The 25,472-nt window shown below is 37.7% G+C and overlaps 1 protein-coding gene across 6 annotated transcripts in view; it reads right to left on the reverse strand.

Annotated features, from left to right (window-relative positions):
• Nrxn3 (neurexin 3) overlaps positions 1–25,472 on the reverse strand; it is a 1,578,315-nt gene that overhangs the window by 1,084,854 nt on the left and 467,989 nt on the right. For all 6 annotated transcript variants that reach the window (XM_052185306.1, XM_052185305.1, XM_052185308.1 and 3 more), the window contains one exon: positions 717–1,155. In XM_052185306.1, coding sequence (XP_052041266.1) covers positions 717–1,155 — 439 coding nt within the window. The remainder of the gene's footprint in view (positions 1–716; positions 1,156–25,472) is intronic.

Consider the following 25,472-nt stretch of genomic DNA (forward strand, 5'->3'; position numbering starts at 1 on the left):
CCCGCCCCTCTCTTTTTGTTACTCTTCCAGAGTAGCTATGTACTGCCTGGGGCTACTTTGTTTGATCTGTGGCTACAGAAACAAACAAAGCCATTTAAACCAAATGTAGAAGGTTATGAAGAGGGATGGGGAGTTAGTGAAGCCTTCGTGGAAGAGTGAAATGTGGGCTTTCACACCAAAGGAAGCCTTTAAATCGAACATGACTTCAGGAAAAATCAATTTGCTGCTTCCTTTCTTGTCATAATTCCTTCCTGCAACATGACTCTTGCCAATTATTGAAGGGCTATCATTGCATAAACTCTTGCTTTTCCCACAGAGTAATCACATAATGTAATGCCTGTGATGTCACAGTCAGTTTCCATGGTAATGAGAGGGGGGAGAAGAAAGGGCAGGGAATGTCAGATCTTGACAGTCCCTGTGGTCTGAATGGAAATGCTATTTATCAAATCACTCAAGGTGCTAGAGGTTTAGAACTATCACTGAGAACATTGTGCTGAATGATAGAGAAGCTAAGAATACTAGACATCCATAAGACAGCTATCTTGTTCATAAATAACATTTTTAAACAGCCATTAGAGATAATGGTAGGGGGACAGGTAAACATGCGAGTAATGTCATCATAAACATGTAGAGCCTGAAAGCTAACTGGGGAATGGGAAGAGCAGGGGTATATGTACTACTGCATTTTTCTGGTCTCAAACCTAAGCCCTTTTTACCTGATCTGCCATCACGTTGAATATCCACATGGTACCATTCCCCATCATTGGCTTTCTTCTGAGTCGCCTTCACTTTGATGGTGCCAGAGCCCATGTCAAGCAGCAAATACAGGTTGCCATCAAGAAGTTCCACAGCAAAGAAGTCAACTTTTGTGTTCTTTTGGCTCCGGACATCTTTCCTTTCTTGGGGCTTCCCGTGAGTGAAGAGGATCAGGCCGTTGGGCTCAGTGGTGCGAAAGTCAAAGGAGATGGAACCCATACGTTTGGTGTTCCACTTGGGCAAGCTGATGTAAGCCTCTGGGGTCTCAAAGTTGATAGGGTCCAGTGTGGCCACATTCTCACACTTGAATACAACTTCACCATAGATTTTCATCTTGGTGTCCCCAATCCTGGCCAAGCGAGACAGCTCCAGACGGATGTCATTATTCTTATAAACAACCTGTCAAAAGCCAAACAAAAGTGCCATATGAATCAGTCTTGCAAACGGTATCAATCCATCATTCACTGGGCATCCAGAAAAAGGATCGGAAGAGGCTTCAGGACATAATGGTCTGAAACAACATGGGAAACAAAAGACTCCTCATGGGAAAAAAAAGGAAGAAAGCATCCTGCAGATTGGCTGGGGCATGGACAGTTTCCAAATGCGCCTCTGCATTGCCACTGTAGACCTTTTGTCTTTCCCCTTGTAGACTGTTTCTGGACATCAGAAAGTTATCAGTGTGAATTTACCAACAAAATTCACGAGAGACTGAGTTGTACAGATGCAAAATATATGCAAAAATTTAGAGAAGCATCCTTGGTAAAAGGCCACAGACACCCTTAATGACCATCAGTAATAGATGGCACAACTCTGTAAGGGCATGCAATGCTGCCTTTTAACATTGAATACTGCCTCAGGTTTTTATGAGTCCTTCCAAGTCATTTGTTAAGTGGAGTTAAGAGCAAGACAAAGTGATAATTGTATTACCATTGTATGAAAATGGGGAGTCACAAAGGCATAGGTTTGTATAAGCATAAAGTATCTTTGGAAAGAATTATGAACTATGAAATTGTCAGGAGAGTAGACTTATGGGATTCATATTCAGAACTGGGAGACTTATAGTTTTACCATACCCTCTTGTTTTGTTCTATTATTCAGAACCATGTGGATATATTACCTTAAAGAATGATTGACTAGGGCTGAACAGAGATGGCTCACTGGATATGGTGCTTGCCACATGAGTATAAAGACCCAAATTTGAATCCTTAGCACCCACATAAAGATAACTATACTCATGTGTTTCTGTAATCCTGGTGCTTCTATGGCAGGATAGGAGGTAGAGACAGGAGAAACCCTGAAGTCCATGAATGGGGTAATCTTCCATATATGTAAACAAACATGAGGCAGACTTTCAAACTAGGTGAAAGTTAAAGACTAAAACCCAAGATGATTCTTTCACCTCCACACACATGCCATGGCATGAGCTTGCCTTATTCACACACATATAAACACACACAAAAGATACTTTTAATGGTTGAGAGGAACACTGGTTAGGAGAGTGTGTGGGATTTTATTTTTATAGTCACATTAATTATGCCATTGACACTGAAACAAAGGAGAATGTCCTAGTTTAGGCAGTCGAGGACATTCATTTACCTGAGAATTGAAATTTACAAAAAAAAAAAAGTTCATACAACAGACTAATTGTCCTATAAGAGATCTGTGTTCCCCCCAAGATATGGTCCCCAGTCCATACCACATGACCATGGCCACCATCTCAGAGAGGGATAGAAAAAGTGAGAATACCAACTGAAAAGAGTTTGTTATGACTTTCCAAACCTAGAACAATCCAAAATGGCATAGGGATTAATCTAGATGTCCCAAAAATATTTAAAATAATTTACCCTTATCAGTGTTTATCTCTTTAACTTTGTATGATATCTTTTCCCTCCCTCCACACCCTACCCCTATGAGAGTTTTTATGTGTGCAAGAATAGGCACGTATGTGCCAAACATGAAAATAGAAGGGAGAAGACAACCAAAGATATCAGTCTTCATTTTCTACCTTATTTGAAACAGGCCCTCATCTTTTTCTGCTATTTTTCTGGTCTATGAGTTTCTGGAAATAAGTATACAAAAGCCTTAACTATGTGAGGGTAGTTGTGGTATTTATTGTTAACTCTGTACCATCCTGTGCATGCCTGGGTGATGTTTGTACTTTCAGTAAAGTAACAAGGCTTTGGCCAAAATCAGTCTTACCACTCAGACTGTATCAGTGAGAAAATATTAACTGGATGGGTCGTGTCCATGCATATCCTTTGCTCTGTATCATCTAACTATAGACTGTTTTCTTCCTCTAACCAGCCACCAGGTAATAACCAAGCACAGCTATCGACTTTGAACTATAATAACCAGTGTGATCTGCAATCATTACAATGTATCAGAAATTATTCACCTATTATATAACCTTGACTGTGGACTGAACTATAGTCAATACCATTAAGAATAGTAATGATTTTTCATTCTTACTAGATACATCATAGAAGGCTCTATAGTAAAGGCTTATCATCAACCATCCCACTCAGACACCACATATTTGGCAAACCTGGAATCATTCTTTCATTTTATAGACATAGAAAGTAGCTAAGGAGCCAGCACAGAGACAGAACACTGGTAAGCCTAGAGCAGGACTCAAATCTCAGCATCAGTTCCAGAATTCATGAGCAGAACTGTTCACATGTCTACTGGAACTATCATCAATACTAAGGAAGCTACTTATTAATGTTGTAGAAAGTCATACATGATCAGTTTCTCAGTTCAAAAGCTGCATTTCTTGCTTTAGTTCCACCAGACTGACCACAAACAAAGAGGAACAGAGCAGAATCCTCAGGAAGCTACTCAAACAAAATCAAGAAAGAAATAATCAGAGTTTGACTGGCATCCCCTTTCTAACGGCCATCATGATGCCTTAGCATGTGTGATCTCTGAATGAGAGCCAAGCTTTGCCTTGGTCTGTTTCTAGATGAAATGACTTTGACTTTGCTCCCTGTAAAAGTTATTAGTAGGCAGCAATAACTCATCCAAAAGAAAAAGAGGAGGCTTGGCCACCTGAAAAATAAGTAGAGAGAGAAAGATAAACTATCTGTTCTTACAGGAATCCAAGACAGAAAGTGAAAAGACAAGGCCTTTAAAATGAATACGAACACCAACTCTTCTGTGTGAAGCATCCCTTGCTGAATCTAGGACTGACAATGATAAGCAGAATGAAAATTCCTAAAGTGGTTGGGAAAAGCAGGGGCAGAAAGTGGTTGGTGATAACTAGACTTCTGTCAAAGCCTCTTAGGAGGCAAGCTCTCTATCATGACCTTAAAATTGGTTGTTTGTGTGTACAGAATTTCTGATAGTGAAAAGAGAGTTAACATCTCCCTTTGCTGACAGTTAAGAAACTTTTCTGAACCTCAATTTTATTCATCTCCTCAATCCGCCCCTGCCCAATGATCACTTTGTACTTCCAGGTTAATGTCAAGAGGAAGTTAAAAGCCATCCATAGTAGAATACAGCAACTCAACTGGCACAAAAATCTAGGGATATGCAATGCTGCATCTTGATCTACAGCAGTGTTAGAATGCTATAAGGAACAAGTGGCTCCAAAGTAAGATTCTGGAGAATAGTTACTACCAAGTAGGATCAGCAGGGGAATTGTCTTGAAGCCCTATGACACTCAACTGACCAGCTTTGTTGCTGTTATCTGTCCCTTCACCTCCTACACATACTCTAAAGAGCTTCCATAGCTTGGCAGAAGAGTATTGGTACCTTGAGCTTGTGCACTTGGGCATAAAACAGGAAGATCAGACAGACCATTGCCCAAGGTGAATTAGCTTTGGTACTGTGTTCTCTGGAAAACATGCCTCTCACTTAAGAAAGTGTCCCAAAGTGATGGACTGAAATAGACAGAAAAAGTGGCATCAAGTGACAGAAAGCAGCCTTGTTGACAAGCTGCCCTGGCAAGAAGCAATTAAGGACAAGGTGGAAATGGTACCCCATGGGGGAAGATGTCACATAGCCAAAGAGGCAGAGTATAAGAATGACAAGCTGGTCTTACTATCCCACCCAGGGATTAAAGACTGTTGATTGCACTTATAATTCATGCTTAAGAGACCAGCTGGGAAAAGAGATAAGAACAGAGGCTCAGAGTTAAGACAAAGTCTCTTTGAACAAATGTCTATGATCATGATATAGCGCCATATAGAGAAACTATGATGTGTGAGCAATATAATAATAATAGTTGTCATGTATAGAGATCTTACAATGTTCTGGGCTCTTTGAAAAACACTGCTATACACTGTTAAATATCATCTACACTAAATAGATGGAAACACTGATATTATCCCCCACCTCACTGACAAATGCAGAGAAAGATAGACACTAGACCAAAGTCACATAGTCAAGAAATGGTAATTTTTAGACTCTTTACTAGGTCATATCTATACATGAATCAGAAATCCCTCTGTAATAAATAAAACTTTATCTAGAAACACAAGCTCTTTGTACCTACAAGAATCCCTTTCAAGAAGGTTCTTATACTTTCTTGTCAGGGTCACTTTGGAAACTTCATATGGGGCAGGTATTAATGAGAGTCTATCTTTTCTCATCAAGTCCCTTGGACTACAATTGTTCTCTCTTTTCCAAAGTGTCTAAATAGCATCCCTTCCCAAGACCTCTATCCCAAATCATCCCACACCTTCTTACCTAAGTTGATCCTATCATTTGACAAATCATAACTCTTATACTGCCAATCAATGATGAAAAGTTTTTGCCCCACTATCTCATTTCCTTGCCTGGGTTGAGAAAGGAGTCTAGTCTGTCTGTACATGCTGAATTCGTAACATCAAACTCTTCTATGATTCCTGGCTTGTAAGGTACATCCTTAAGAATTCACCAAAGGTTCTCTCCCATAGTATCTTCCTCTGCCCTTCCACCTCATCATATGCAATACTCAATTTCCTGTGAACATATTTACATAATATCTGTTATAAATTCTGGACCCACACTCTTCAAAGAAGAAAACTGGAAGCAATGAAGTATAATGTGTGTGCCCAGATGGTGTTTAGAACTATCTATGCTGTCAAATACTAGGAGGCTCAAAGACTTGGCCTTTCTTTTATCATGAGTGTCAAGCATTTTTAATCATCTATGGATCTACATATGGGACAGTTTTAATAAACACACTTGGTCAGATCTAAGATCAAATCACATCCAGGTATGTATGTGACTTGTCCACTGCGCTCCACTGCAATGACCCAGGAACTTAAGGATATTTGGAAATGAAGTCATCAGAGATGACTTTAAGGGTACTTTAAGCAGAGCAATGCTAACTACAAATCCCATTGCAGTGTATTTTTTTATATCTACACATGAAACCTCAACATAATTTTCCTCCACTCCTATTTAATCCTTTGAGAATAAATAATAATGAAATGAGTATTCTGTGTGTCTAGCTTCCAGAATGTCAAAGCTTTGATAAAATTTTAAGCTAATCTCATGACTAGAGTAAACAAATAAATAAATGACAGAAGATCTGCAAAAGAACCTTGGTTCTGGGCTCTCCACAAACTCACACGGGCTACTCTTTCTGACCCCTTTTCTTTCTGTGGCCCAAGAAATTGTTTATTCTGATCAGATGTGATTTCTCCTTACTGTGAATAGACCTCAAATACCTTCTGAAATACAGAAGTATAGTATCTATCTGTAAATAAATAAAAATGAACCTTATACCTTTTAGAGTTAGAACTAGCGCTTAAGTGTTTAATATTCAATAAATCCTTATAGTTTTATTAAATTAGACACTGGACTCAAGTATCAGTATAAGGCCATTGTTTAAAACACTATGGACTAAGGAGTTCTCCTTAGTGGTGTTTAAGCTTGATTTACCCATGCCAACTATGAGGCATTAAATAAAGGATTTAACTCAAGTCAGCCTAGGGACAATGGCTAATATGCATGGCATGTCTCACTCCCAAGGACTGTAATGAATGCATAAGATAATATTACCTTTTCTGAAATGAGTTGCCATATCTCCTGCCCCATAGTGAGAGCTGACTAGGTGTTATTTTCTGTGAAAAGTTATAAACTAAAGCAACAGAGATTCTATCTCAGCCTGGAATGAGTAGAAAGGAAAGATCTTCATCACAGGGTAAGTCTTAGGTGTATTGTCAGCCCTAAAAGCAGGACAACAGCTTATGACTTGATTTAACAAGCTCAAATATCTATATACCAAGTAATCTGTATATGTTAATCATATACTGTGATACTTATTATGTATCATAGGATACATTCATGGTGGCTACCCTCTCTCAAACACACACACATGCTTGCAGAGATTTAGGACTGATTATCACTAACATCTATCACACTGACCAAACTCCAACAGTGAAGTCCAAGAACAAATGTGGCAGCAGATGGTCCTCTTAGCTTTCAGAGTCAGGAGAAGCTAATATTTGGCATGGCCAGGACACATCTGCAACTATGGTCTTGTTAAAAGGGGTCAATAAACTCACTCTGCCTGCTGAGAGGCAGCTGACACCCAACTCGGGCTCAAAATCCCAAGTGCTATATAATGTAGTGCCTGCTATTTGCAACTGCTACATACCATAGTGCCTGTTATTTACATGCTTTAGATTTTGTTAACAGTGGTGAAAGTCTGCCAAAGATTAAATAATAAATAAAAATAAACATCAGCATCATAAACGGGAAATAAAAATTGAATTCAGACCTTCAAGGCAGAAGACATGTGGTGGAGCTGGGGGAATCTTAGTTCTGGTGCTCAAAATAAAAGTTCTAAAAGAGTCCAGCTAAACTTTAAACCCGGAGAAGACTGTGACAAATAATTATATTAAAAAAACAAAACAAAATGTGTGATCTAGTAGGCTATGGATCAAATGAAACACATCAACAAACTGAGTCCCAGAAGGCCCACTGGTCCATGTCCTCTGCTCTATGGTTCCATCTGTGGATGTTTTGTTAGGAAAAAATAAAAGGAACATAGGGAAGATTGCAGTAACAAATAACCTGATTTTGAATAGCTAAATTCTAATATGTAAGCTATTTTGAATAAAGCTATTCAGTCACATGGCCCTAGATGTAGGGAAAGAGAGGGAGAATGGAGGGGGAAGGATGGAGAGAGAAAGAGAGAGAGAGAGAGAGAGAGAGAGAGAGAGAGAGAGAGAGAGAGAGAGAGAGAGAGAGAGAGTATGCTATGCACCAGACCTCATGGATCTGTGCTCGTGAACCAAAGGGCTCCAGTGTCATCCTGAGTGTATCTATGAAAGTCAATACTGCAGATATTCCAGTTACATTTTGGCTTACATGTTTATTTCCCTGACAGAGTCAAAGTGGCACAGCAAACCCTCCCATCTCATTGATCCATGTTAGCAAATATGTTCGATTTTCTATACTAAAGCATAGTATTTGTAATTAATATCATTCTATTCTACTTTACATTTTTCATTCAATCCAGAGGAAATCTCAGATCTCTTCTCAAAGAAATGATCATGAAAATAAAGAGAAATTATTCTCTACATTTATCATATTCTAACACGAAAGCCAACTTAAGATAAATTGTCATTCCATATTAAATATTACAAAGTAAACAATCCAGTTAAAGGTTTTAAATAACTATTAGATCTTTAGTTCTTGAGCATGGAGAACATAGGGAAGCATAAGAGTAAGCATTACAACAGGCTGGGGATGTTTAATGTGGAGATATATTAGAAGCAGAATTACAGCGAGATATATTTGTCTCTCTGATTGATGCTCAAGGAGATGTGATTAGAAACTTGACACAAATTGGACTTTTGCTGTGATTTCCAGGAACAATACTGTTAAGGTCCTCATACCATTAAATTTATAAACAAAAGTGGTACATTCCTGATTTAGTCATCAATGATTCCCAATAATTAGCAAAGTTCCTGGTTATAGTAGAGAGTACACATAAACTCTCATGTATTCCCTTTTCCTATGCACTAAGCCAAGCAGTAAACAGACATACAAGCCAAGACCATACAGTGTGTTGTACCCCCTTTATTATATGAGACCTATGTCTGTTTAAATTATAAGGTCCCTTCTGCCTTATAATAATTGACAAGGGCACAGGCCTGACTGGAGTAGAAGTTTCATGTCACAGAGCAGAGAAACTAATATCAAATGAGTAGGTGGTACCTGATTTTGAAAGGCTCTAAAAATACTTAAATTATACGACGAATGATAAAAGAGGGACCTATTAGAGCATAAAGGAAGTCTTTAGCAGTTTGATTAGAAGGGTGAGAAAATTGGAATGGTGAATGCTGGACTTAACAAGGAATATACTGTTATTTTTCTTCCAAAGTCTAGAAATGGCTCAAATAACCACATAGTGTTGTTTTGTTTGCTTTTTTTTAAAAGTACTTTCCAATGGCTCTTCACCAATTGCAGATTTAATTAAAGTTTTCATACATTATATCAAAGACCCTGTCTAGTTCCTACTCCAGTGTCACCTGACTGAATTATGCATTTCATTCAACTCATTATCTTAGAGATAGGTTTTAACTGGTTTTTCTGGATAATTACCTTTGGCCATATGAGTTGTGGCTTAAGTAATCCCTCCTTGGGAACTTTCCAATGCCCAGTTCCCTTCTCCAATGCTTCATGTCTGTCCTGGTAGTTTGACATCTTCTCAGGCAGAGAAAATCATGCCTTTCCTTTTTATGTCTCCAAATACTTGACATAAAATTCATATATGCATGATAAAATAGTGGTAAGCAGAGAGATTCAAAAACCAAGACCAAATGACTACTTGATAATATGACTAAGATAGAGCATACTATAATCAAGAATAAACCCCTAGGTTTATTCTGCCTGAAAATAAGTGATGAGAGAGTAGAGAGCTAAAGAATGACAAGAAGTAAAAAGGCATTTGATGGGGGTCGCTAAATCTTTGTTGAGGTTTTCCTAGTGTACATGCTGTAGAGATGAGCTATAAGGTTGCCTATATGGAAATCTCTGTGCTCAAGGGTGTCCATTATTATTATTTTATGTTCCTTGGCATAGCACTAATGAAAAATGTACAAAACTCAATCATAGATTCAATCAGAATCTTCTAAGTTTAGCTGCCTTCCACTCTGGAGTATACTAAAGAGTCTTTATAAACTTCTACTATGACAATGAAGAAGTCATCTGAGCCATGTAGATATCTTGAAATATTGCCTGAGAATTATTACCTTCTGTATCCAGAGTCAAACAGCAGAAATCAACCCTAGCAATGAAGCTTTTGGCCATAACTACCAACTGCTGACTGGCCCTAGTTCAAGAGAATAGAGATAAGAGACATGGTAACCAGAATTTACAGACGGTGTTATATGAAAATTCTAAATGTCAAAGAGTAGATGAACATTCTGTAAAAAAGTTCAATGAAGCAGAACCTTCAAAGAGTCTAGCATAGTTGAACAAAAACAATAGCAGCATACCAGAGAAGCTAGTATTCTATGTAGTGCATAAGACAAGATAGCTGCTTCAGAACCATGGATAGAGATAGGTTTGGCAAAGATGGGGTGGCCTATGGAGGAGATCCCAGGAGTATTCTCCCAGTGCTGAGAAGCCAAGACCATACAGTGTGTTGTACCCCCTTTATTATATGAGACCTATGTCTGTTTAAATACACACAGCCCAGAGGTTTTCGGCTTCTTTGTGACTAAGAAACATCCAAAGTGGGCCCATCTGTCAAAAGCAATTACAAACTATTTCTTATCTGGCCTGCTAAGCAGTTCTGCTTCTAGCCTAATGAACATCCTAATCAGATGGCTTTTCAAAGTGGTCCAAGGAGGCCCTTCTATAATCAGCATAAGATGTGGGGAAGGTGGTTGGAAAATAGGACATGCTGGCAGGTAGCTGATAACGGATTTGTCTCTAATCAGGTGCAAAAAGACAGAAAATAAGCACTGGGTCCATTTGACATGATAGGCAGAATACTAAGGCTGAGACTTTGTTTGTTAGACGGGCTGGTTGGTTGGTTTGGTTTGGTTTTTCTGAGAACATTTCTTTACCCTTCATTAATTTTACACTAAAGAGACATTTGACAACACTCCCCACCCCATGCACCTTATTTCTATGTTATCTTTCAAGATGGCAATCATTTTTGTAATCTTTAAAATTTAAGTTCTTTTCATTCAATATATTTTAATCATATTTTCCCTACCCCAACTCCTCCTAGATACTTGCCACTCCAACCCCACACAGCTGAATGTTCTTTCTCAGAAAGAAGGAAGGAAATCAAGGAAGATATGAAAGAAGGAAGGGAGGAAGAGAGGGGGTGGGAAGAAGGAAGAGAAACAGAAACAGAAACAGAGTAGCCAAGATGATGATTTTAGCCTGAACTCACCTATGACTTTATATTACATTTTCTAAATCTGCAGAGAACTTGATAACCACTAGATGTCCCTTATGCTATATACAACCTAAACTGAATTTCACTACCCATTATACAAATTACATTCAAAGACACACTTCCAAGCCTTGACTCTTGAGTGTCTACTATGATTTCTACAGTGACTCTGTCCTTTGCCTTATATACTAAACTCCACCTCTACAGTATTTTGAAAGCAATTTAAGGCATGGTATCATACATTGCTTATATTAAAATCTTTATAGTTATATAAAACAGGTAGAAAGAGCAGGCAACCCATTGAATAGAAATATTTGAGGAAGTATGTTTTTTGAAAGCTAAGATACCTAAGGAGGTTCAAAATATATTATTGCTTTCAAAATCCAATAGTTTTTAATGCAGATAGAGATGCCATAGCTCAATTTAAATTCAGATATTTTGCATACCCTAGAAGCTTGAATTTCTAGGGTCAATGAAACCAAGGGACAGCAAATAATTAATTTCACATGTCAAGTTTGAGTAATTAAGAGTGGCTGCCTAGGAAATGAAGACAGAAATCTTACACTGAGATCAATAGGCAATACCTGTTACAAGAGTGAGAAGGTGTACTTTTTGAACTGAATTAACCTACTGCCTCTATCCACTCTGTCCTGGGTGTGGGATGGGGTTTGGTGGGGCAGAGGGTTAGTAGCTAGCCTGAACAGGGAGCTTCCTCGTCGGCCAATTGTTAGTGTTTTACACATGGTAAGTTATTTAAACATGATTAGAAAAGTAATTAGATAATACAATTATGTTGACAGAAAATGAGGGCACTATTAAAACTCACTGAAATATAACTTTGGCCTTTTCAAATTGATCGGGGATAAATGATCACTATATTTGATCATCATAATTTAAAGTGATGCAAAATATAGTTTATATCACATATTCTCAAATCAAACTATCTAGGTTCACCTTGTTACTGTGTAATGTAGAGGCAAGTTATTTAAATGTTTGTAGCTCTATTTCTTCAACTTTCAAGTGGGACATTGTATACTTAACTAAAAGGTTCTTATACAGATTTAGCTGACTTTCAGAGACTAACTGCTGATGCATTACCAGAGTCAGTGACTACTATCTTCATTTTACAGAGAAAATGTAGAAATTGTTAATGTGACATATATGTCCAAGATTATACAAAGTCATGGAGTCAGAATGGAAATGAAGATACGTCTGTCTTCAAAGTCTTACTGAATAATTATTAGTATGCTACAACATAAAGTACATTGAGGTTTCTTAAAGATTCTTCCTTCAGATTGTGAACTTAAAATAAGGAGCTACTAGTGCAGCTTCTAGTGTCAAATTAGGCATGTTAAAATCAAGTTATTATGAATTAAGCACACTCAGGAGCATCTGTCAGGCACTGAAGAGGGTCTCCACTGGACCTACTTCCTTTATGAGCTCTAAGAGAGATGAAGAGATGATGGAAAAAATGGTAAGAGTCTGCATCCCAATTTCAAATAAAAAAGTATTTTTTAAAAATGATGAAGTGCCTATTCTGACCCAGTATGGTAGCCTAAGCAGGCCCACAGGACTCTCCTGACATCATCTTAATTCCCTCAGCAAAGACCACCTAGACCCTTTGTGACTTTCCTGATGGAACAGATGGCCAGGGCTACTGTTGGACACAGAAGAGTGAGTACCCCGCCAGCTGAGCACACCTGATTGCCCAGACCTGGATCATTGTCCACTCATGACAGCCAGCTGGTAGGAAGTGACTGCCACAAATTCCTTGTCCAGAACTCAAAGGGCTCTTCCTGTTACTCATCAGCTCTTCAGTCAGTATAATTAATAGTTTATTTTCATAATGAGTGCTGGGAAGGTTGCCATACACATCTGTTCAGGGGTATTTGGGTGACCTAAATCAGACCTTTTCTGACAGCAGCCTCTGGATTCTTTCAAATGGGCCATCACTTCGTTTACTTATGGGGCATGTTTATAAAAAAAAAAATCTTTAGAAGATCAAATACTTCAAGTCTGCAAGAAGAAAGACATCTGCTTTTGAAGGAATCTGAATAATGGTCCCTAAAGATAGCAGACTATATATTATCACCAAAACAAGTAAATGTTCTCTTATTTAAAAGAAAAAAGTCTTTGTAGATGTGATTGAGCTCAGAGTCTTGAGATGATGCAACTAACTGCATCACCTGTTAAGAAGAAGGCAAAGATAGATCACCTACACATAGAAAGAAAGAAGACAATCTGAAGATACTAATCACAGATTGAAGAAGTACAGTCATAAGCCAAGGGATGTCAGTAGGTACCAGCAACTGGATGATGCAAAGCACTAATTTAAACTTGAAGAAAGTTACAGATTTTCTGGCAACTCTGATTTTAGCACAGTGAAACTGATCCTGGACTTCAAAACTAAGATAAAATGAATATATTGTTGGTTTTTAAAGCACCCAAACTGTGAGTGATGATTTGTTTAGAAACCATATGAAATTAATACCCTTTTCTTTTTTTTAGTTTTTCGAGACAGGGCTTCTCTGTGTAGCCCTGGCTGTCCTGGAACTCACTCTGTAGACAACGCTGGCCTCGAACTGAGAAATCCGCCTGCCTCTGCCTCCCAAGTGCTGGGATTAAAAGTGTGCACCACCACTGCCAGGCTAATTAATACCCTTTGTCTATTCTTTCCTCACCCCCTACTAGAGTTTGACTTGGAATAAGTCTCCAGATCATAGCCCATTTCCTTTGGTGCTTGCTAGCCATGAAAGTCTCGGGTTAGTAGAGGAAGAACTCTACTAACCTGAAGTAAGAATCTAAAATTCTTTCTAGCCCTATCTAGCTTTATTAATATCAGTAATTCATGCTTTGATTGAAACTAGACTTTGCAATGTAAATCACCATGAAAATGTAGCTGCCCTGTTTTGGCTCCTCAGCTTTATGAAGTATAATCTCATATAGTTCACAGATCATGCCTAACTTTCATAACACATCATAACTGAAGTTCATCAAAGCAATCATTAATCACATGAACTGTACAAAACATGAATTATATACATACGGGAGGTTGTCTAATAGAAGTGACATCATGTTTTCCCAGGATATTTCTTAGTAGACAGATTGAGTCCTTATTCACTCACTGGTTATTTATTGACCAACTAGTACACACAAAGTACCATGCTAGGGAACTGCAGAGCATGGAAAGAACAATCATTGGCTTTTCCTTTGGTGAAAAATAATGCTCTGAGAGACAGGTGACAAATGTATTTATCCAGTTATTTATGCAGTCACTATTCGTTCAGTGTTGGAAATAAAATAATGAAAACCCACAGAACAAGAAAGCTTCAGCCACAAGAGAGGTCTCATTAAACTTAAAATTAGCTACTTGCATGAAAATGCTTTTAAGGTATTTCTACCAACCTGAGCCTGCCATGAACAGCAAACACCAAAGGAAATGGGCCATGCTCTGGAGATTTATTCCAAGTCAAACTCCATCAAAACAAGGCTAAGGATTCTAGTTGAGGTCATGAAGAGGGACAAGGAGCAGTCACAGAGTACTTTCCACGGCATGGAATCAATAGGTTGGACAAATAGCATCAGCAAAGTGAAATAAGAGAACAAAAGAAATAATGTGAACGATAGAAAAGCTGAATGAGAAATCTTAGCACAGTCTTAGTCTGGGGTTTAGAAGAAATGATGGCAGACAAAAAGCTGGACAAGATCTCAGAATGCCTCTGATACCCAGCTAAGAAAATTTAACTGATCCTAAAGGCACTCAGATAGGACAGTGAAGAGATGAGGTTGACATACTAGGAAAGACTATCCTATTGGTAACAGAAGAAATGAGTTATGAGGATACAATTAGAAAAGGAGGCAGAAAAATACTTGAAAACAGTAATGTAACAAAATAAGGGACCACATGTATAAGAGGTGTTATAAAGGAATCATTGCTTACTTGGAAAGAATACGTGTATCCAGGAAAAATATACATGAAAAAAAAATGAAAACCAGATGATCAGCTGGCCAAATGGGCTGGAGGTAGGAAGGACCAATACCTATACACAGAGCTGAGCACTAGAGATGCACAGCAGCAATTGGAGCAAAAATAAAAGTGAAGAAAGAAAGTCTGCAAAGGCTTACAGAGCACCTGTGCACAAGGGATCACAAAAGTAACACCCAACTAAAGGAAGGCAATAGAAAATGACTGTAGTAGTCACGGTGAGAATGGATTATAGGGGAAACATTCTAGAATTTTTCAGACATAAAGCTAACATGACTTACTGATTTGTTGAATGATCTCTGATCACTGTGATGTTTCCATGTGTTAAGATTCCCAATTCTTCATTTAGTCCTTATGATTATAGTTAGGTGGGGCCTACATGCTTTATATTGAAACTTTCCTGCCTCACTATAACCTTTTCATTTTACAGTAGAGAAAACAGGGACATGTCCATCTCCCAAGATTTTTAATTGACCATACACAGGTAATGTACTCTAAAGGGCCTTGGGCTCTGTGGCTGGTTTTGCTTTGCAGTTATTCTGGATAGAAATCTGAAAACAAATCATTTGAAATGTAAATAAAGACTATATCTAATAAATTAAAAAAGGAAAAAAAGAAAAAGAAGACTTGTCAAAATAAAAAATTAATCAAAATTCTATTAAAATGCATTTGTATATTTTTACTATATTGGAAACTTTAATTTATATCTATAACTAGTTTATTATTTCATCTATTTTACCAAATATTTTGTTCCATCTTGTTCTAAAAAAAAATAAACCTTCAAAATTGGATTACTGAAAAAAGAAAAAAAAAGAAATCTGAAAACAAGATGTTTTCATCCACTTGCCTTCATGGTTTTTGAGGGAAAGTTTACAACTTAGGGTTCTTATGATCTCAAGAAAAACATCACTACAGTACCTAGGATGATATAAATTTGACTTGATACCACTCTACTTAGTATATGACCTTGGAATCTAAGCCACCAGCTATAAATCCTTGAACTATCTAATTGGGGCAAAACAGTGCCAAAGGGACAGAGAAATATCCTGAAAGGAACAAAAAAAATAAGAAAAACCTGCTATTGCCTGGTCCCTAGAGTTAAAGAATTTATTTTAGAGAGACATGGAGGTAGATACTTTTGAAAATGTCATTAATGTAGACACTATTGAAAATGTATTAATGTAGACACTAATGAAAATGTCATTAATGATTTCCAAGGAGATATGTACAAGAGAAATGAACAGAACAATATTTCTAGCTGTGAATAAAGTTGAATAATATCTAATGAAGTTCAAAGTCCCGTGTTTTTCTCAGAATCTCCCCTGGAATTTTCACAGGGTTAAATCTAAAGGGTCATCCTGTTCCTTTTTCTGATGGCCATATATTGGTCATATTATTGTCAAAATTTTCTTTTATCCAAGAGGGAAATAAACTCAGTTTCTTGCTTGACATAGTGATGCAACTCACCTGACTATTACATATCACTTGTACATGCCATAGCCCTAGGATTGAGGAAAGGAAAAAAAAAAAGAGCTATCTTCTATCCCTGCCATTTGATAGGTTTCTGGAATAAAATACTATCATCATGTCCCATTGTACTTGAAAGATAGGGCTAGACCCCCGTAGGGCTCTCTTCACTATTAGTCAACTTGTAAGTGTGTAAAAAATGGTAAAACAAACACAAGAGAAATTCAACAAGAGTATTTCTGGAACTCGGGCAAGAAAAACAGGTAAGTCATCAACTTGTGTTCCAAAAACCCCAAGATCTATAGCTTGTTTTGATACTAGATAATGAAAAGCAAGAGCTGGATGTGACATTTGACACTTTTTATCTCTTTAGCTTCTAACACTGGCTCCAACTTGACTGTGTGGCTAAAGTATACTGTGCCATGATAAGTCAATAAAAGAAATTTATTTCACAGATGACAGAGGAGTGAATTCTTGCCACCTTGCCTCTGCAATATTTGAAAGTCTTTAACTTAGTTGTTTCTCATAAAAATAATATTTAACTCATTATCAAATAATCCTGAACCAGTATTACTGATGTCTTATAATTTTAACTATAAAAGGCAGTAGCCTTCATTGTTCACAGATTACAGACAATAACTATCATTTTCCCCTGTAGCACTCCTTCCTTGAAATCCTCCTTGGCTGAGTTCAATGACTAAACACTTTCCAAGGAATTCTTGATGACTAATTTTCTGCCTCAGTCATCATCTTTTTTTTTTTTCCCAATCCCTTAAAATTGGATTTTCCCCAAGGATCTGATTTAGGTCATCTTTCCATTTTACTATCTTATACTGCTAACTCCATTCATTTACACATCTTTACCTGGAAACCAAATCCCTTCCAAAACCTTAGGTCCCAAATGCAAAGTATCTGCTGAAATTACTCATCCACCTACAATTAAAGTCAATCTGAAGAACTTCAAGACTAACCTGTCTAGAAGCACAACCATCAATCTTCCTAAATTCCTAATTTCTTATCACATACTCAATTTCAAATACTTACAGCTGTATGTAACACAGCCTTGCCCATTTCCTCCAGATTTAGTATGTTGCCATACCCCTTTGACTCTATAGCCAACATCTTTCTAGTTTATTTTCTCTATTCTATTTTATTCCTTCTGACACATCTATTTCTACCTGCACTATATTTACCAACTCAACCTCAAGAGAAATACTACAAGTATTTCTCTTGATACTAAATGTTAAATAGTGTAATTACATACTAAATAGTGTAACTAAATACTAGATAGTGTAATTGTAACATGACCCCTGGCTTCACAGAGTTTACATTGCAGTGGAGACATTACACAGGTAAGCACATATGAACAGGGGTGCTAGGGGCAAAACAATATATGGGATATAGAAGTTTCTGTATGTAGAAATGGTCAACTGGATTCAAGAAAGTAGGAGTCTGGATTAAGTTTCACAGTGGTTAGTAGTGTAGCTGCTTGATGCTTTCTTAAATTGAACTTCAGTGTCTGTGTATCACACACATACACACACACACACACTATTGTACATGTGGTTGTGTTGTATAGTATTCATAAGCATACTGGCTAACCTGGGAGAAGAGAAGGAATAAGATATGCAAGGAATAGGACTCACCAGAGTAGAGTAAAAGAAAAGAGGTGGCATATAAATTAAGAAGACATAGTTCGAGTCAGAAAAGAATGGTGATCAGTTGGACTAAGATAGTCACAAGAAGGAAGAAAGAAACAGATTGTCCACAAATCATAGAGACAAAAGACCTGAAAGAAAGATATGACAGGAAAGAAGAAAATAAAAAGTATGTCTGAGTATCATCGTACATGGGTAGATAACAAGTCACTTGTAAAAAAAAATAAAAATATAAAATGGAAAAGCCAGTCCAATGTGTGTCTGGCCAGGATCACACGGCACAGGAACAGTGGAGCAGCTGGGACAAGATACTTCTGATCTGTATCTGCACGTGAAAGTTTGGGCTATTCCATGGCCCTCTGTGCATGGGTCCTGCAAGGGAGAGCTAGTCTCCAGGGAGTACTCTGATTCCCAGACTCAGAGGTGAGATCTCCACATTCTCTCCAATAACTGTCCCAGGCTGTACCAGCCAGGAGCGCTCAGGGCACAGGAACAGTGGAGCAGCTGGGATAGGATCCTTTTGGTCACGATGTGTACCTGGGCCTAGGGCAGTCCCACAACCCTCTGTACACAGGTCTTGCCACGCTGGTCTCCTAGGAGTGCTGACACAGGCTTATGGTATCACAGGAGGGACAAGCTCCAGGAAGAGACAGCAAGACCAACTAATTCCAGAGATTACCAGATGGTGAAAGGCAAGCACGAGAACCTTACGAATAGAAACCAAGGCTACATGGCATCATCAGAACCCAATTCTCCCACAATAGTGAGCCCTCTTTTGGTTCACCCCAACACAGCGTAAAAGAAAGATTTAGACTTAAAATCACATCTCATGATGATGATAGAGGACTTCAAGAAGGACATAAGTAACTCCCTTAAAGAAATATAGGAGAACACAAGTAAACAGATAGAAGCCTTTAAAGAGGAAACACATACACACACACAAAAAAAAATCCCTTAAAGAATTACAGGAAAATACAACCAAATAGGTGAAGGAACAAAAAAAAAATCACCAAGGATCTATAAATGGAAGTAGAAGCAATAAAGAAATCACATAGGAAGACAACTCTGAAGATAGAAAACCTAGAAAAGAGATCAGGAATCATAGACGCAAGCGTCACCAACAGAATACAAGAAATAGAAGAGAGAATCTCAGGTGCAGAAGATACCACAGAAAACATAAGCACAACAGTCAATGTAAATGCAAAAGGCAAAAATCTCCTAACCCAAAACATCCAGGAAATCCAGGACGCAATGAGAAGACCAAACATAAGGATAATAGGTATAGAAGAGAGTGAAGATTTCCAGCTTAAAGGTCCAGTAAATATCTTCAACAAAATTATAGAAGAAAACTTTGCTAAACTAAAAAAAGAGATGCCAACGAACAAGATGCCTAAGAACTCCAAAAAGATTGGACCAAAAAAGAAATTCTTCCCATCACAATATAATCAAAACACCAAGTGTACAAAATAAAGAAAGACTATTAAAAGCAGTAAGGGAAAAAGGTCAAGTAGCATAGAAAGGCAGTCCTATCAGAATTACACCACACTTACTGCCAGAGACTATAAAAGGCAGAAGATCCTGAGCAGATGTCATACAGACCCTAAGAGAACAGAAATGCCAACCTAGGCTACTATACCCAGCAAAACTCTCAATTACCATAGATGGAAAAACAAAGGTATTCCATGACAAAACCAAATTTACACTCTATATTTCTACAAATGCAGCCCTTCAAAGGATAATAGATGGAAAACTCCAACACAAGAAGGAAAACTACACCCTAGAAAAAGCAAGAAAATAATCTTCTATTAACAAACTAATAAGAAGATAGACACATAAACATAACTCCAACTTTAACAACAATAATACCAGGAAGCAAGAATCACTTTTCCTTAATATCTCTTAAAATCAATGGAGTCAATCCCCCTAATAAAAAGACATAGACTATCAGACTGGATTTGTAAACAGGACCCAACATTTTGCTGCACACAGGAAACCCATCTCAGTGAAAAAGACAATACCTCAGAGTAAAAGTCTGAAAAACACTTTTCCAATCAAATGGTCCCAAGAAATAAGCAGGAGTAGTCATTCTAATATCAAATAAAACTAAGTTTCAACCTAAATTTATTGAAAAAGCTAAGGAAGAGCACTTCATACTCTTCACAGGAAAAATCTACCAAGAACTCCTCTCAATTCTGAACATCTATTCTCCAAATACAAGGGCATCCACATTCATAAAAGAAATTTTACTAACGCTTAAAGCACACATTGCACCTCATATAATAATGTTGTGGGAGACTTCAATACCCTACTCTCATCAATAGGCAGATCATGGAAACAGAAATTAAAGAGAGACACAGTGTAACTAACAGAAGTTAACAATCAAATGGATTTAACCGATAGCTATAAAACATTTTATCCTAAAACAAAAGAATATATCTTCGTCTCAGCACCTTATAGAACCTTCTCCAAAATTGACCATATAATCGGTCTCAAAACAGGCCTCAACAGATATGAGAAGATTGAAATAATCCCATGCATCCTATCATATCGCCATGGAATAAGGCTGGTCTTCAATAACAACGAAAGTAATAGAAAGCCAACATATATGTAGAAGCTAAACAACACTCTACTCAATGTTAACTTGGTCAAGGAAGAAAAAAAGAATAAAATTAAAGACTTCTTAGAATTTAGTGAAAATGAAGCCATAACATACTCAAACTTATGGGACACAATGAAAACAGTACTAAGAGGAAAACTCATAACTCCTAGTGCCTCCAAAATGAAACTGGAGAAAGCATATACTAGCATCTTGACAGAACATCTGAAGGCTCTAGAATAAAAAGAAGCAAATAAACTCAGGAGGAGTACATGGCAGGAAATAATCAAACTCAGGGCTAAAATCAACCAAGTAGAAACAAACAAAAAACTACAGAATCATCTAAACCAGGAGCTGGCTCTTTTAGAAAACAAACAAGATAAACCATTATCCAAATTAACCAGAGAGCACAGTGACAGTATTTAAATCAATAAAATCAGAAATGAAAAGGGAGATATAACAACAGAAACTGAGGAAATCCAAAAAAAAAAAAAATCATCAAAACTACAAAAGCCTGTACTCTACAAAACTGGAAAATCTGGATGAAATGGACAATTTTCTAGACAAATACCAGGTACCAAAGTTAAATCAGGATCAGATAAATGATCTAGTCTCATAACCCCTAAAGAAATAGAAGCAGTCATTGTCTCACAACAACAACAACAACAACAACAACAACAAAGCCCTGGACCAGATGGGTTTAGTACAGAGTTTTATCAGACCTTCAAAGAGGACCTAATACCAATACTCTTCAAACCATTCCACAAATTAGAAATGGAAGGCATACTATACAATTTCTTCTATGAAGCTACAATTACTCTGTTACCTAAACTACACAAAGTCCCAAAAAAGAAAGAGAACTTGAGACCAATTTCCCTTATAAATACTGATGGAAAAACACTCAATAAAATTCTTGCAAACCGAATCCAAGAACAGATCAAAAACGATCATCCATCATGATCAAATAGGCTTCACACCAGGGATGCGGAAATCCATCAACATAATCCACTATATAAACAAACTCAAAGAAAAATAGCACATATTCAGAACATTAGATGCTGAAAAAGAATTTGACAGAATCCAACACCCCTTTATGATAAAAGTCTTGGAAAGATCAGGAATTCAAGGCCTATACCTAAACATAATAAATGCAATATACAGCAAACCAGTGGCCCACTTTTGTTGCTACTCTGTTTCCAATTCAATTCTGATAAAAGAAAGCTCAACTCAATCAGTTAATAAAAACAAGCTACAAGCCTAGATTGGGCAGATCTCCCACTACACAACTCTATTTCCATCTTTATTATCCCATATAACTTTCAGTTTCTCCAGGCCACGAGCTTCTCTCTCTGCAGCCACTTCATTGAACTCTGGGTAGCTTCTCTCCCTCATGTCTATCACTAGTGGCTCCTCCTCTAGACCTCTTCTCCTCCCACTTCCTCCTGCCCAATCATTGGCTCAAGCCTTTATTTGAAAAGTTAAGGTGGGGAGAAGGTTCACAAGGCAACTCCTCATCTTCAGCCCCTCTGAGCAGTGGAATTAGCATCAAAATACAAGTCCAGGGCTATCTACAACAGGCAACATCAAACTAAATGGAACTTGAAACAATCCCACTAAAATTAGGTATTAGAGAAGGCTGTCCATTCCCTCCCTACCTGTTCAATATAGTACTCTAAGTCCTACCCAGGGAAATTAGACAACAAAAGGAGGTCAAAGGGATACAATTTGGAAAGGAAGAAGTCAAAATATCACCATTTGCAGATGATATGATAGTATACTTAAGTGACCCCAAAATTTAACAAAGAACTCCTAAATCTGATAAACAATATCAGCAAAGTGTCTGTATATAAAATTAATCCAAACAAAAGGATAAAAAGGCTAAGAAAGAAATTAGGGAAATAACTCCCTTCGCGATAGTCACAAATAATATAAAATATGTTGGTGTGAATCTAATCTAACTAATCAAGTGAAAGATCAATATGACAAGAACTTCAAGCCTCTGAAAAAAGAAATCAAAGATCTCAGAAGATGGAATGATCTCCTATGCTCATGGATTAGTAGGATTAATATAGTCAAAATGGCTATCTTGCCAAAAGCAATCTATAGATTCAGTGCAATCCCCATTAAAATTCCAACTCAATTCTTCATAGAGTTAGAAAAAGCAATTTCCAAATTCATCTGTAATAACAAAAACCCAGTATAATGACAACTACTCTTAACAATAAAAGAATTTCTGGCAGAACCACCATCCCTGACTTTAAGCTCTACTACAGAGCACTTGTGATAAAAACTGCATGGTAATGGTACAGTGACAGGCAGGTAGATCAATGGAATAGAATTGAAGAGCCAGAAATGAACCTACACACCTATGGTCACTTGATCTTCGACAATGGAGCTAAAACCATCCAGTAGAAAAAAGACAGCATATTCAACAACTGGCTGGTTAAACTGGTGGTTAGCATTTAAAAGAATGAAAATTGATCCATTCTTATCTCCTTGTACAAAGCTCAAGTCCAAATGGATCAAGGACCTCCACATAAAACCTGATACATGGAAACTAATAGAAAAGAAAGTGGGGAAGAGCCTTGAGCACATGGGCCCAGGGGAAATTTTTTAGAACAGAATACCAATAGCTTATGCTCTACGATCAAGAATTAACAAATGGGACCTCATAAAATTGCAAAGCTTCTATAAGGAAATGGACACTGTTACAAGAACAAAATGGTAACCAACAGATTGAAAAAGATCTTGACTAATCCTATATCTGATAGAGGGCTAATATCCAACATATACAAATAACTCAAGAAGTTAGACTCCAGAGAACCAAATAACCCTATTTTAAAATGGGGTAAAGAGCTAAACAAAGAATTCTAAACTAAAAAATCCTGAATGGCTGAGAAGCACCTAAATAAAGAAATGTTCAAAATCCTTGGACATCATGGAAATGCAAATCAAAACAACCCTGAGATTCTACCTCATACCAGTTAGAATGGCTAAGATCAAAAAATCTCAGGTGACGGCAGAGGCTGTTGAGGATATGGAGAAAGAAGAATATTTCTCCATTGCTGATGGGATTGCAATCAGGTACAACCACTCTGGAAATCAGTTTGGTGGTTCCTCAAAATATTGGACATAGTACTACCTGAGGACCCAGCTATACCACTCCTGGGCATATACCCAGAAGATGCTCCAATAGGTAATAAGGACACAGTGTTCACAGCAGCCTTATTTATAATAGCCAGAAGCTGGAAAGAACTCAGTTGTCCCTCAACAGAGGAATGGATACAGAAAATGTGGTACATTTATATAATGGAATAGTAGTAAGCTATTAAAAACAATGAATTTATGAAATTCTTAGGCAAATGGGTGGAATTATAAAATATCATCCTGACTGACATAACCCAATCACAAGAGAACACACATGGTATGTACTAACTGATATGTGGATGTTAGCCCAGAAGCTAGGAATATCCAAGACACAATTCACAGACCACATGAAGTTTAAGAAAAAGGAAGACCAAAATGTGGATACTTCGGTCCTTCCTAGAAGGGGGATCAAAATACCCATGGGAGGAGATACAGAGACAACGCGTAGAGCAGAGACTGAAGAAAAGGCCATCCAGAGACTGTCCTACCTGGTGATCCAACCTATATAGAAATACCAAACCCAAACACTATTGTGGGTGCCAACAAGTGCTTGCTGACAGGAGCCTGATATAGCTGTCTGCTGAGAAGCTCTGCCTGTGCCTGACAAATACAGAAGTGGATGCTCACAGCCAACCAATGGACTGAGCACAGGGTCCCCAATGGAGGAGCTAGAGAAAGGACCCAAGGAGCTAAAGGGGTTTGCAGCCCCATAGGAGGAACAACAATATGAACCAACCAGCACCCCCAGAGCTCCCAGGGAATAAACCACTAACCAAAGAGTTCACATAGAGGGACTCATGGCTCCAGCCGCATATGTAGCAGAGGATGGCCTTGTCAGACATCAATGAGAGGAGAGACCCTCAGTCCTGTGAAGGCTAGATGCCCCAGTGTAGGGGAATGCTAAGACAGGGAAGCTGGAGTGGGAGGGTTGGTGAGCAGGGGGAGGATGGGATAGGATATTTTCGGAGGGGAAAAGAGGAAAGAGGATAACATTTGAAATGTAAATAAAGAAAATATCTAATAAAAATAAAAAAATGATAGTACAATTTTTAAAAAGCCTAGTAAGCATAAGAGATGATGGAGAGGGAGAAAAAAAAAAAGGCAACTTAGAGAATGGAAAACAGAGACGAATGGAGGAAAAAGGAAAGAGAAGAGAAAAGAAGAGCTTCCTGTAGAAATGATTTATAAGCATCACAAGACCTTATGATTCCTGGTAACAAGAAGGATGGAGACCATTCTCATTCAATTTAATAGAGATGCAGACATTATTCTTCTGTACACACATTCCTGGGCCATTCACAAATACGCACTTTTTGTAGTCAATTAATCTAAATGGAAAGACATTTCTGCCAAATAACAACATAATATGTCTGTGGTCTTGATATCATTTGTTTTTCTGACATTTCCCTTCCCTGATATTGTCCCCAGAATTAAACTTAAAGAGCTTAGGTAAAGAATCTGGACCATCTATGAGACAAGCATTTTTTTAAGTACTCATAGGTCAGAAAA

This window comes from Apodemus sylvaticus, chromosome 6 (genome assembly GCF_947179515.1).
Source record: "Apodemus sylvaticus chromosome 6, mApoSyl1.1, whole genome shotgun sequence".
NCBI classification, from domain to species: Eukaryota; Metazoa; Chordata; class Mammalia; order Rodentia; family Muridae; genus Apodemus; species Apodemus sylvaticus.